This window comes from Haliotis rubra, unplaced genomic scaffold (genome assembly GCF_003918875.1).
Source record: "Haliotis rubra isolate DU_JTF1 unplaced genomic scaffold, ASM391887v1 Scf108, whole genome shotgun sequence".
Taxonomy (NCBI): domain Eukaryota; kingdom Metazoa; phylum Mollusca; class Gastropoda; order Lepetellida; family Haliotidae; genus Haliotis; species Haliotis rubra.
The window spans coordinates 430,161-445,320 of NW_025764981.1; the positions used below are offsets into that span (position 1 = coordinate 430,161).

The following is a 15,160-nucleotide window of genomic DNA, read 5'->3' on the forward strand; positions in this document are numbered from 1 at the left end:
GAAATACATGGGAACACTTGGTAAATGTCAAAATCAGGAACTGCATCGGACATCGTTGTTCTGATTGGTATGTCAACTTTGGAAATGTATCCCATGTCTACCATGACGCGTTTTGGAACTCAAGGCATTGATTGTTGTAATCCACATCCAGTACAAATCCCCATAAAGTACCTTCTTTAAGTGGCAGTTTGAAACTGGTATGATGAAGAGGAGCATTTTTTAAGGATAAGCAACTTCTTTATTGTAATAGATGCAACGTTTCCAGGGGCGGATACAGCTTTTTGAGCAAGTGTGTGTGTGTGTGTGTGTGTGTGTGTGTGTGTGTGTGTGTGTGTGTGTGTGTGTGTGCACACTATTGAGAAAAGGAGGGGTGCACACTTCATTTTCACCCGAGTTTCCATGGTCATTTACCAAACTTTCAGCACAAAAGGGTGGGTGCGCACCCCTGCACACATTCCACCCCCACCCCCCAACCCCACCCCCTCTGGATCCGCCTATGGTTTCAGTGTACATCTTTTTATGGATAGACATCTTCTTGTGATTGATATGTCAGACATCTTTATTGTAAGTTGTCTGTTCATACAAAAGTGTTCCTTTTCCCATGGTATATGCGAACATGTTATCTCTGGCTTTGTGTTCATTACGCTAATATTGTGTTTGTAACAGATATGTGAATGGTAATTCATGATGACTTTCCCTTGAAGGAATAAAGAGGTTTCAGGAGGACATCTGTACGATGTGGGGAAAGACGATACCTCAGGTCATGGTCATAAGTTTCAAGTTTGTGTGTCCTCTATTTCTTGTGGTAAGTAATTCCTGACTTCTAAAGCTTCTTAAAGAAATTGTTAGGCACCATACAATATTGTCATGTTAACACATATCGAATAGTCAGTGAAAATGGTTACAGCAGGCTCCATAAAACATTTCTGCTGACAAGATGTTTTCTCTTATCAGCTATATGTGACGAAAACATTATTGCGAGCTCTTTAGTAAAGCGGAGAAAAAGCACTATAATGCCAACTACTGTTTATGATGACATGGAACCACTGAGTACCGATCCATGCAACCCTCTTACGACCCACGTAGCTTTGCTGGACCCGATTTACCGTATGTTTTCTGATACACCACAGGGAAAATGCAACGCTTAAGGGGAGCAACTAACGTGATGATATCTACGCTAACCTCATTTGTGTCGTGCAATTCAAACGACATAAGAATGGTTGGCTGATTGTTGTTAAACGCCACACTCAGCAATATTGCAGCTGCATGGTGTCGGTCTGTAAATAATCGGGCCTGGACCAGACAATCCAGTGATCAACACCATGAGCATCGATCTACGCAATTCGGATACGATGACATATGCCAACCAAGTCAGCGAGCCTGACCACCCGATCCCGTTAGTCGCCCTTTACGATAAGCATTGGTTGCTAAAGACAAATTCTTACCCGTTAGTTTTCTAAGTGAATAAGGTATGCTAATGTATTATTGGCAAAAAGGAGATGGGTTCTTGTTTAGGTTGGACGGGGTGCATTTCAAACCTGGTGGTGGCAGGAACATGATATTTTATTACTGACTTTCGTTGCTGGCGGCCGTGTTTCTAAGGCAGCCTCCTATACTTCCTACAGGATATGCGTCAAATTAGCAATTCAACATTCGGTTATATAAACTAATAGTTATTCGTTTATGAATGTGTATATTTGACTTCATGTTTTATTCAGTATGGAATTCTATACATGTATCCGATCTAACCCGGATCTTCCAGGGTTGAAAATCATAGGTTGACTGTGTGTTTGTGTTACACTCCAACTGTTGTACCAGGTGATCTGCTGCTACTCCTTCTACTCCTACCGACCCCCAAAGTACGGGGACTACATCTACCCCACCTGGGCAACAGCTGTTGGGTGGCTCATATCCTTTTCATCACTCCTGCCGTTTCCGATTGTTTTCATATGGACGGTTTACAACACTCCAGGGGCAACCATGAAAGAGGTAAACTCAACTCAAACGCTCGAATGAACATAGCTCAAGTACACTGCTTGAAATGATAATTCAGTTGGTGTATACTATGAGGTGCGTATGTCAGCAGCTGACACAAAAACAGTATTGACAGATAACAATATGTGAGATATAGGACCTTTAAATATAATAAACACACTGCAACTGCCTTGGTGAACGCACAGAATATTGTAGTAATGTCAAAAGTACACAACATTATGTTAACTATATTGTAGTTTGTATCATCACTATTTGATAGCATAGTGATTCAAGAACACTATGACTGCATAATGGATTGTCATCGTTTTAATAATATAAGGATCGTGCCTTTGTTACTATTAAGTAAAGGATTATTTGATCAAAATATTTTCCATCATCGACACATTTCAGAAACTGAAGAAATCTCTCAGGCCCAATGAATATTGGAGTCGATCATCTCCAGAAGAAGAATTCATTGAAGTTTTACAACCAATGATCAAACTTTCCACCTGAGGAGGAAAACTCTCGGCGTGTCCAAATATTTGTGACAAAAGTCGTTTTAGATTTGTCCTCGTATTCTCATTTGTACTGGATATGTGTAATGCTGTCATTTTGATAACCTTCAACGTTGTTGTCTGTGTTGACTGCTTGCTATAACATTTATTATCATAACACCATAAAGGAAATCTAAAGAGATTATTAAAATTGTTTTCTGCATACAAATATAAGCAGATAAAGTGACAAATATCCCGTGACAGACAGTTGTTTCCTGAGACAACGAAATCGTGATCTCCATTTTAGGAAGTTTAAAACATGCACCATAACCATGTATGGCTCTGAAACATTGATCTCCTGAAGTAGAATTGCCTTTGGGGCATTAGCGACGTGGCGTTTACATGATTCACAAGGTATTTACATCTGACCACAGACACACACAAGTGCTGTATCACGACATAACGGTGGCTTCGTCAGTACCTAGAGAATGCATCTGAAAGAGAAACAACAGATTCCTCGAATACGAATATGTCACCAAAGAATACCTACTATTACATGGAGAATTCTGTTATTTGCTATTGTGCATCCTTTGAAGTCTGTTCAAAGCGCTATTAACACAATGTTTACCCCAAACAAAGGATCAGTGCGCGTGCGATGTTCATTCTATGCTTTCGGTGTAGCATTAAACAAAACTGAGGTGTTACAAGTTAAGATTAGTCACAGTTCATTCTACCGGTAACCATCCACCCTAAACGCAAGACATATTTCAATCAAAATCGCTTGCTCAAGGAGACGACACATCCGCAATATGCGCTTCAGTGTGGAGCATATTGGCCAGATTTAGTGGATTTCCGTTGCTTTTCCGTTGAATGAAAATATGCAGAAATAATGTTTGATGCCTGTCATTCTATCCCAATTGCATAGATCGATGCTTATGACGTCAGTTACTGGATGGTCTGGTCCAGACTCCATTATTCACAGACAACCGTCATATAGCCGGCGTTAAACACAAACAAACACAACAAAACAAAACGAAACGCCATTTTCCTTCAATTAAAGCCAAAGCATCATCATCCAAAATGTCTTTATCAAGCCAACGTTCTGGACATCGTCCTCAGCCACACGTAATGCGATGCCAAAGTTATCATATTTGCCAATTTGACTAGTTAAGACTTTTTGAGATATACTTATTCCGTAAAAGGTTTGCTAACACACGCCTCCATTTGTTCCTTTCAGACAATATCAGAGTAAAATGATAAAACACTGCGACAAATAATTTTGTGATATATCGAAATTGCGATTCCTGAAGAAACGACTGGACATTTCTTCATTCCCCTGTATCTACTTGAAAAAACTTTCAGAAAAGTCTTTACTGAGCTACATTAATTTGTGGTGTTCCGGACGCTTCCAGATTACTCTTGGTCAAGTCTAAACATATTAACTTTTAACTATTGTAAGAACCACTATCAAGCAGACATAACACTGTGAATCCAATGACCACTCATGTTACTTTGTGTAGTTATGACAAGAATCTGTACCAAATAATATCTATTGGATATTTTCGTTTTGTTCAGTTTTCGTATGTAAAATTTATTTGTTAGTATTCTCTAATTATTTGTTTAATTTATTCGTTTACACCCGACTAGCTATAGATTCTTCCCGTCAACGATCACTTGTCTGTTTTGTTTAATGGCCGGCGTCACATGGTAGGAGCTATGCTGTGAAGCGTCAGGCATACACAAATTCCCTTTTAAGTCAAATTGTGTAAATGGGTAGGACAAGACATGTTTACGCTTGTCGCGAACACCTGGTGTCATCACTGATTTTCAGTGATCCATTCATATAGTTTTCATAGCTAATTCCCTCCTTTTACACCAAACGGAATTATTTCTGAGTGAGTGAGTTAATATTTAGCGTCACATCGGCAGCCATATCGTGACGAGACCAATTTAAATCAATATCAAAATCAATAAATTTAGAACGTAAAAAACTGTCATCGAAGGGCAGTAAAAATACTAGGCTACCACAGCTCTTATTTTAAAACTAGTACGCTATCATAATTAAAATAATAAATCACTACAGACAACAATACAGTATAGAAACCGGGCTATACCCACCAACAACTGAAGGTTGATCACCATACTAGGGACTATGAGGACGTATAATATCTTTGCTGCCTACATGGACCCAAGCTGGATTTACATCATCCCTTCAGCCGCTGGCAATTGTAGTCAAATGTAGCCAAAATTAAAAAATCACGAAAATTCTACGCTTAAAGTCCTTGTAAGTTTTAAATTTACTTTAAAAGTTTGGGGACTTACGTGCCCTCTCAGGAGGAGAAATTTGTTCCTGAGGATGGAATGGAACGGGGATTCCTTTTCACTGACGTTGTATATTTATACTTCTACATAAAGTGAGTATAGTTTTACACCGCCTTTAGCAATATTCCAGCACTCTCACGACGGGAGACACCAGAAATGGGCCTCACACATTATCTGGAATCGAATCCCGGTCTTCAGCGTGACAAACGGACACTTTAAACACAAGGCTAATCCACCGCCCCGCTTCTACATACACATATGCCTCTTCACCACCATCAGTCCACAACGTCAGCATACAACAAGGTAAATCAATTGGACCCCTCGTTAATTTGTGCATAACCCGCACACATAATGTTCAGTATCTACACACAGCATCTATCTGTAATCCATATGCATAAGTGTTAAATTATGTGATGCTCCGACTAAACTCCTTGAGGTTGAGTTGGCGCTCCACTTACTTCACGAACATCCGTACGGGAGGCACTGATCAGCGTTCACTTTGTGGTGGCAGATGACTTCTTCCACTCAAGTTTTCTCCTTTGATTGGCATTCTAGACATCACATCCGACGACTCATTAAGCAGCAAGCCAACACTGATGTCATCTTCCAAAGCGGCAACACCATACAGAACCTCCTGCAGGCCACAGGCAGACCCACCCCGGCAAAGAAGCCAGATCCCGCAGGTGTCGTCTACCAGATAGAATGCGACTGCAGCGAATCCTACATTGGTGAAACCTCCAGACCATTATTATCAAAGAACACCAGGGCCAACTTGCACAGAAGAAATCTTAGTTACAATCAATCTTAGGCCCCTACAATCAACTTTACAATCAACATACAATTGCCCCAATCTGCTTGCACAAAGCCGATCTTAGAGCGATTGTAAGACGGCATGGAGTTAAGATCGCGATCTTAGCTAAGATCGAACTCTTCAACGGTGGAGGTACGAATTTCTTAAACTCGACTCCTGCGTACAGTTGTCTGCAAGTGCGCATAGCATGCTCCGCAAATATAAAGTGATACTGGTCCCTGCACACAATACATACCTCCCTCAATCGCACCTTGAAGAATTTTCATGAAAAATTCCTAGAAATCTTTGAAGGAAACGATTACGTGGACGATAGCATAAATTTTTCTACATTTTAACTGTCTTGATTTATGAACTGAGAATGTGATATTGCAACCACAGAAATACATGTACCTACCCATGACGTTTTGTGAAAATACTGAACTACGAAAAAATACATTTGGTCAAGATTTAGTGGTTAATAATTATGAAAATTAAAACATCAAATATAATCAATATTTCCTTATGATATAACACCTAGTTGTATGATTTGCCAATGGTTATTGTCCGGGGGATTTTAGGGGCGGTAGGGTAAAATCCAAAATATATCCTAGAAGTATAGTTTTCTTACAAAAAGAAAATGTGAGATTGCTTCAGAAGTGTTGTAAAGAATGCATGATAGGGAAATACGAATATTAAATAATATTTCGAGATAGAAGTTGTTAAATACCTATTCACAGTATATTAATGATATAACCCTATTGCGTTGATAAATACGTTTCTAAAAGTGAAATTCTTTTGAAACATAATTTAATTTCAGATTTATGGATGAGAAAGAAACTTCATTTTCACGTTACCTTAAATCTAATTGTAGGTTACTTTCATGATAAACTAAGACAAAATTACTCCTTGACCGAAAAGAAATATATGTTTCAAGAGCTCTGAGATTGGGCATGACAGACTACGGCAACGGCATATGCCAGGGAAACCACTCCCATCTTGCGTATAGACTAAAATGATCTGCTCTTGAGTTAATGAAAAGGTCACGGCCATTGTTAATCGCACGCGGACACCATTCGGTGGTATCCTTTCCTTGATTATCTAAAAGGTATGTTGTTTCACACTTACCCAACATTGAATCGGGTGGGAATAGTACTTTGTGATATGGACTTGATAGTTCCGTGTTCACTACAGCAAATAACTATGTATCCAAGCTCGGCTGTGTATTATCCGTGTTGTTGAAATGTCGAGGCGAACCACACAGTTTTATGCAATATAAAAGCAATCTCCAAACGTAAAGCTGATTATTTGCGTGAAATAGACACTAACGTGAACGTGTCACAGACTACAATGATCTTAGCAACTTACAAGTTTCGATAGTAACTTACAATGATCTTAGCCTACAATCGCTTTGTGCAAGTGGATGGCAATTGTAGCCGAAGCCTAAGATCGCGATCTTAAGGATTTACAATAATTGTAGCACTAATATTGCTCTGTGCAAGTGGGCCCAGGCTTCAGTAAGAAACAAAGAGACCGTAGCAGATCGGGGAGAGAACACAGATGAAATCGTCTGTAAACTGGCAGACGACATGGGTGTGGAGCTGAGTGTGGACGACATAGACAGGAGTCACAGGACTGGGGATCAGACAAAGTATACCGGCAATAGAAGTCGTCCTATCATAGTCAGGTTCATATCTCATAGGAAAAACGTGAGTTGATGAAAAACATTACTAAACTCAAAGGCAGAAAACCAAAGGTTTTCATTAATGATGACCTTACGAAGGAGCGATCGCGTCTCGCATCTGAGGCACGAACACTCGTGGCGAAGAAGCGACTTGCCGGAACGTGGGTCAGGGACGGCACTATATTCGTCAAGCTGGACGACAGCGTCGTGTTGATCACTAAACGACCCCAGTTTGAGCAGCTTATCGAGTCGTTGCGGCTCAAAGTGAAGATTCGTCTATCCTATGACTCACGCCAACTACGTGAGTACACTGATCTTGAAGATGATGATGATGATGATAGCATGTAAGTTGTTGATGAGTGTATAAACACAGATGAGTACTCCGACCACGTGCTATAATTTGTAAACAGCGTGGTTGTAAACATTACGTGCTTCCCGATGATTGGCCAGTCGTGATGTAAGGCAATGGACTTTGAACTTTGGCCTCTAAAAGTAACCAATGAGAACAGTGCCTCTATAAGACATGCCTATCGAGCTACATGTGAGACGCGAGATGATCGTGCAGTCAGCGATACAGTGTTGTTTGACAGTGACATTTTGATACTGAGTGTCTTATTCTGCGATTGCTATTCTTGAAGAAGTTTGAAATCATCTACTGTACTCTGTGTTATGCCGTCAATACATTCAATACTGAATAAGAATGTTGAAGCTATTGTGTTGTTTGAAAATACGGTTTTATTGTTTATTTATGAAGATAATATATTTGATTTGATTTGGTTTGTTTAGCTTTGTCTTATTGGTTATCCTAGCAGTAATAGAATATAGTATGAAGCATTCAGGTTCTGTTATGAATGTGAACATCCAGGGATACATTTGTGTTAATGGGATACAGCTTCAAATATTCATGGGATAATTTTACATACTTCACCGGTGTTGGGTTTTCCTAGCTCTCCTTGTCTTCTTACCGTGCTTTATAATGATAGAAGGTTTCTATCTCATTATTTTCCCTTTCTTTTCTTGTTTTGTTCTAACAAAATATTAGACATGTTCTTACTATAAATTATTTGACAAATCATTCTCACCCCTACATGCCTTTCATCATTGCAGAACATAAAACGCACACTGAGGAACATCTTGTGATTAAAACATCTTTACACAAGTACATCTGACATATAATGACTTACATGTGTATGTACCCCTTTTCTCACAAATATGTCACTTTTAAGATTATTAGATGGGGGTTGACATCTCAATATACCGGCTGAGAATCGGGGTATATCACTGTAAAGTCCCTAAATAAAGAACATGGTAAAATAGACACATCTACTTATTATTTGGTGATGTTAGTCTGTACACTTGGGGTCAGGGGTATTCAGATAGCTCTATTATTACTACTCTGTTGTGGAGATATTCACCCTAACCCGGGACCAGTTAACTCAGATTTAAGTATTGTACATACTAACGTTTGTAGTCTTACTGATAAAGTAGACTTAGTTTACGCAGAACTTCATAAATATGATGTTATATGTATATCAGAAACTTTGGTTGCATGATGGTATTTCAAATTATGACATTCTTATGCCTGGGTTTCATCCGCCATTTCGTAATGATAGACAAACTAGGGAGGTGGGGTAGGTTTATGTGAAAGACTTTATTTACTGTAAGCATAGGCCTGACTTACAACTTCCAGGACTAGAGGCAGTGTGGGCACAGATCACGTGTAAAAACAAGAGTTATGTTGTCGGTACGTTTTATCGTGTAAATACTAGTTCCCACTACTGGAATCTGATTGAAGAATCAATAGGCTTAGCGATAGATACTAATATTAAGACTATAGTACTTGGGGACTTCAATGCTAATTCGTTGAATAGAATAGATCCTAACATTGAACGTATTAAGACAATTTATGGCATGACGCAACTGATAAATGAGGCGACACGTATTACTCAACAATCAAGAACACTTATTGACCTAATATTTGTATCGTGTCCTGATATTGTAAATTCCTCGGATGTTACTCCCCATTCTGCAGTGACCATTGTTCAGTTAGCGTGTCGCTGAAATCTATTAAACAGATGAAAGAAGCCTATTCAAGATTCATTTATAATTACGATAATATTGATATAAATTCCTTTCGGCAAAATGTGGCTGATGTTAATTGGGATTTTCTTACACAAAATGATGATGTTGATGCCATTGCTTCAAAATTTGTTAATACATTAATAGACTTATGTAAATCAAATATTCCAAATAAAACTGTTGTGATTCGTCCAAATGATGCTCCGTGGATGAACGGATTTATAAGAAAAATTATGCGTAAAAATAGAATTCATAGAAAGGCTAAACGTAGTAACTTGCCTAATGATTGGGAAAAATTTAGAAAAAGTCGAAATAAGCTTATCTCAGAGATGATACGTAAAGTAAGTCATTGTATGTTGAAAAAAACTTGATAATGTTGTCAATACAGAACATGGTAGTAAAATCTTGGTGGCGGATTGTTAAACATTATCTTAAGAAAAAACAGATAAAGCTAAGATATTTCCACACATTGAACACAATGGTGTTGCTTATGAAGATGATATCGAGAAAGCAAATATTTTAATGACTACTTTTGTGAGTATGGCAGCGGTTAACAGTTCTTCTGATGATGTTAATTTATATTCTGATATTAACGTGGAAAATTGTCTCACTGATATAAGATTACAAAGCGTTGAAGTAAGGGATATTTTACTGTCGCTTGATGTCACTAAAGCAACTGGTCCAGATCATCTTAGCAATCGTGTCTTAAAATGTTTAGCTGAACAATTGTCTATTCCACTTTGTAACCTGTTTGATATTTCTTTGTCTTCTTCTCAATTTCCAGATATATGGAAATGTTCATCCGTTGTTCCAATTTATAAGAAAAATAATGTTCATGATTATACTAATTATCGACCGGTTTCACTTACTAGTTGTCTTTCAAAAGTGTTTGAGAAGTGTGTTTTTAAATATGTGTCAAATTTTTTTTCTAGATAATGGAACTATTACTTCATTACAGTCAGGTTTCACGACTGGTGATTCTACGTCATACCAAGCTCACTCATTTGTATGACTATATAGCTAAGGCGATGGATAGTGGCAAGGAGGTACGCGCTGTATTCTGCGATATAAGTAAAGCGTTCGATAGGGTTTGGCACAAGGGTCTTTGCATAAGTTATGGGCTAGTGGAATTCGCGGATCTCTTTTATTATGGTTTGAAAGTTATCTAAATAATAGTAAACAGTTTACAGTAATAAATGGGTATAAGTCAAATGTTAAATCAATTGAAGCTGGCGTACCTCAGGGGATCAGTCCTAGGACCTTTACTCTTTTGGTTTATATCAATGATATTGTTGAAGATATACAGTGTAATATTAAATTATTTGCCGATGATACATCCTTATATGTGATAATTGATGACCCTATGGTATCTTCCAATATGTTAAACGATGATTTAGAAATAATAGCGAAATGGGCCCAGGCATGGAAAGTAAACTTTAATCCCAATAAAACTGAATCTATCATTTTTTCTAGAAAGCAAACAGTAACATCAATGCCAAGATCTTATAATGAATGATATACCGATAAAGTCTGTTGACACTCATAAACATCTGGGGCTGACTTTTACAAAGTGATGGCAACTGGAATATACATATAGATGATATTATTTCTAAAGTCAGTCCTATGATCAATTGTTTAAGAAGTCTGAAATACCGCCTTCAGAGGAAAACCCTCAAACCCTGTATAGTTCATTTGTTTTACCACTTTTTGACTATTGTGATTATATTTGGATTAACTGTACACAAACTCAAAGAGTTATTGTTAGAAAAACTTCCTTAGATGCTTTAAGAAACATATGTGGATCAGTTAGAGGAGTTTGTCATTCCAAAATCTACCATGAAACTGGTTTTCATCATTAAAGGAACGTCGTAAAACCACCAAATGTATGTATTTCATAAAATGTTCCATAATAAAACTTCAAAGTATTTATCAGATCTAATTCCAATAAACATATCCTCTGTATCCACATATGGATCTAGATCTAGTAATATGCTTCAAGTACCATTATGTCGTACAGAAACATATAAAAAATCGTTTTTACCATCCTCTGTGATGGAGTGGAACAAGTTAGATAATGATACAAGAAACATAGATTCCGTTGCCATGTTCAGGAAACACTTTGATCGAAATGTCTCATCCAACGTACATCATGTCTTCAGAAACACTGGTAATAGATTTTAATCAAATAATTCATTGTAAGTTAAGACTTGGCTGTAGTGACTTAAACGCACATAAATTTGACCGTTTTCTTCAAAATACGTCTACTTGCACTTGTGGCCATCATTATGAAGATGCCATTCATTTTCTATTTATCTGTCAAAGTTTAATACAATTCGATCGCAGTGTTTCTATTACATAAATGGTTTTAATATTCAATCTGTACTATGTGGAAGTTACTCATATTCTGACGAAATCAATGAAAATATTGTAAAATCTGTACATGACTATTTTACCTTAACAAAACGATTTTTTACCTAATTGATTAATTATACTACTGTCTTTTTCATTAAGTCTTTTACTCCTCAAATGGTGTGTTCTCTTGTCTGTAATGATGAATGTATATAAAATGTTTCCCATCGCATTGTATTCGGAGGTATTTCTATAGGCTTATAGCCTGTTTACCAATCCGTTCATTTAATAATGAATAAATATTGTTTAAATCAGAAACAAAGACTCTAAATCCGCCATAGCTGACCACCTGAAAGCCAACCCTAACCACAACATCAGTTGGAAAACCACCAAGGTCATCGAAAGGAACCAGGCTGACTTCAAATCCCGAAAACTACTTGAAGCGGTCCACATAAAGAAGATTTACCTTGCTATCAACAGAGATGAAGGATATTTCATCCCCAAGGCCTATCACTTGCAAATTAATTTCATGTAATCCACTCAACCATTGTACACTATCCCTTGTGTAATATCACTTCACTACTGGCTTCCCAACAGCCTCTTTATCTCTTATATCAACCTATGTACACCATTCCCTACTGGCTGCCCATCAACACCCTTAATCGCGTATGTATACAACCATGTACATCTTCTTTACTGGTTTCCTGTCAACCTACTTAATCATGAATAGCTTCTGTGTTATCAACCTCTTCTATTGTAAAAACAATTCATTTTCGCCTCATCCCTCATACATTGTGCAAATATCTCCTGTATATATCACCCAAAAGCACTACTCATGTACCACTTGCTTGACAACGACATTAGAATCTATATGTCGAAACGTCGCCTATGAAGAAAAAAGAAGTTGAATATCAATAAAATTGTCCTCATTCTTCACGACAAGTTGTTGTTTGATTTGTATGTATATTCCATTCAAGAGCAATTTCTTTGAGGGTGTATTCTTTGGGTCGGTATCAAATTAGACAGAAATACTTAAAATACTATTTCTTGTATGTAGTCATCAGCTGCGACTAAATCACCGGCCTATTTGATCTAAACATACGTAAAGGTTCATTTTATTCCTGATTGGTTGGTTTGTTGTTTAACGCCGCACTCTGCAATATTCCAGCTATATGGCGGCGGTCTGTATACGAGAGTGAGTGAGTGAGTTAAGATTTAGAGTCACATTGGCAGTATTGGAGCCATATCGTGACTATAACAATATATACTGTAATGATAAAGAAAATTTATTTTGTAAAATCTGTCAACAAAGGACAGTAAAACAACTAGGCTATCACAGATAGAAAATGAAAAAGCTTGTAAGCATAAAACATGTATTTCAATACAGGACAATGTAATATAAAAACCGGGCTATAAATCACCAACAACTGAAGGTAGATCACTATAGTAGGGACCGGTCTGTATATCATCGAGTCGGGACCCGACAACCCAGTGATCAACAGCATGAGCATCGACCTACGCAAATGGGATACGATGACATTTGTCGACCAAGTCAGCGAGCCTGACCACCTGATCCGGTTGATCGCCACTTACGACAAGCATGGGTTGCTGAAGACAAATTCTTACCCGTTAGTTTCCTAAGTGAATGAGGTATGCTAATGTATTATTGTCATAAAGGACATGGGTTCTTGTTTAGGTTGGAGGGGGTGCATTTCAAACCTGGTGGTGGCAGGAACATGATATTTTATTACTGACTGGTTGCTGGCGGCCGTGTTTCTAAGGCAGCCTCCTACTTCCTACAGGATATGCGTCAAATTAGCAATTCAACATTCGGTTATATAAACTAATAGTTATTCGTTTATGAATGTGTATATTTGACTTCATGTTTTATTCAGTATGGAATTCTATACATGTACGCGAGATTAGATCATAGACGTCTCTGTCATGTTCATACTGATGATGCATGCGATAGAATCAGTTCTCTGACTTGTAACAAAACAATGTCACAATGACCACTGAAATTGAGTATGTTTTGTATGTGTTTTGAAGTAAAGCAGCTGACGATATCCCGATTACGTTGTGCAAGGCATATTGGAATCAGTGAGTGAGTGATTGAAGATTTAAAGTCACATCAGCAATATTTCAGCCATATCGTGACTTAAACAAACTCTATATTCATGATAAATACACATAATTTATAAAACCATGTCAACAAAGGATAGTAAAATGATTAGATTATCACAAAATGGGTTAAAATAGCTAGCATATATCTTTAAATGTAAACAACTATTATCATAAAATGTAAAAATGGGCTATTTATCGCCAACAACTGAGGTAGATCACCATAGTAGGGTCCATGGGGACTTTCAGTACTTTTGCTATCTGCATGGACTATTGGAAATAATGATTTTACCCAGGTCCATGAGTACAAGGTAACGTTGAGATGAAGTTATGCACAACAAGGTTGCATATATTTTAAATGGGTAAAATGTTTACAAACACACTCACGTTGTACCTTATAGTTGCGCCTCAATAAATTCAATGAACGAATCACTCTGTTATCCGTAGTAAATCAAATAAGATGTTGGTCATGGTTCGCTAGAAAAATGAATTATAAAACTTAATGGGTGACAACTTCTTCTTACACCGTTATCAAGCTAAAAGTGTATATACAACCAAATGATGAAAGGTATATATACATAGTGTGTTTTGACAAACAACAGTTTAACATTAACAACGACATGTAATTGAATAGCAGCTGCTTCACCCCTCGGAGAGGCCAGTATGTTCGCCAGATTTTACATCTTCCGCAATATTCAAGCTATATGGCGGCGAAATGTACATAATCCAGTCTGGACCAGACAATCCAGTGATCAACAGCATGAGCATAGATCTACGAAAATTGGGTTACGATGTCATGTGTCAACACAGTCAGCGAACCTGACTACCAAATCCCATTAGTTCTATCTGACGACAAACATGGGTTGCTGAAGACCAATTCTAACAAGGGTTTTCACAAACCTTTGCATGCATATTAGATATAATATATTTACAGCTATGGGCGCAATGGTCTTCAGTGGCCCACGCTCTTTGGAAGAAACAATAGGGACACCAATGACTTTACCTTCTTGGTATTGTGATGGTATGAATAATGCTTGTGCTAGGAAGTATATTTGGGCGAATGTGGACTGTATTCTGAGTGATTGATTGAGTGAGTTAATAATTAACGTCACATCGGCAATATCTCAGCCATGTCGTGACGAAAACAATTTATATAATACAAAAATGTTAACATCATGAAGAGTTAAACCTGTCGACGATGGACAGTAAAAATACTAGAGTATCACAGATGTGAACGTAAAACTAGCATGTAAAACTAAAACAGTGTAATTAAAGAAGCCAATACAATATAGAACACAGGCTATAGATCGCCAGCATCTGAAGGTAGATCACCATGCTAGGAACCATGGG

At 37.7% G+C, this 15,160-nt stretch overlaps 1 protein-coding gene across 1 annotated transcript; it reads left to right on the forward strand.

The window, feature by feature from the left end:
* The first annotated feature begins 617 nt into the window (after nt 1-617).
* LOC124281016 (sodium- and chloride-dependent glycine transporter 1-like) lies at nt 618-2,701 on the forward strand. The gene is made up of 3 exons (XM_046717032.1): nt 618-805; nt 1,819-1,989; nt 2,386-2,701. The coding sequence occupies exons 1-3, from the start codon at nt 737-739 to the stop codon at nt 2,485-2,487; spliced, it is 342 nt and encodes a 113-aa protein (XP_046572988.1). The 5' UTR covers nt 618-736; the 3' UTR covers nt 2,488-2,701.
* Nucleotides 2,702-15,160: the final 12,459 nt, after the last annotated feature.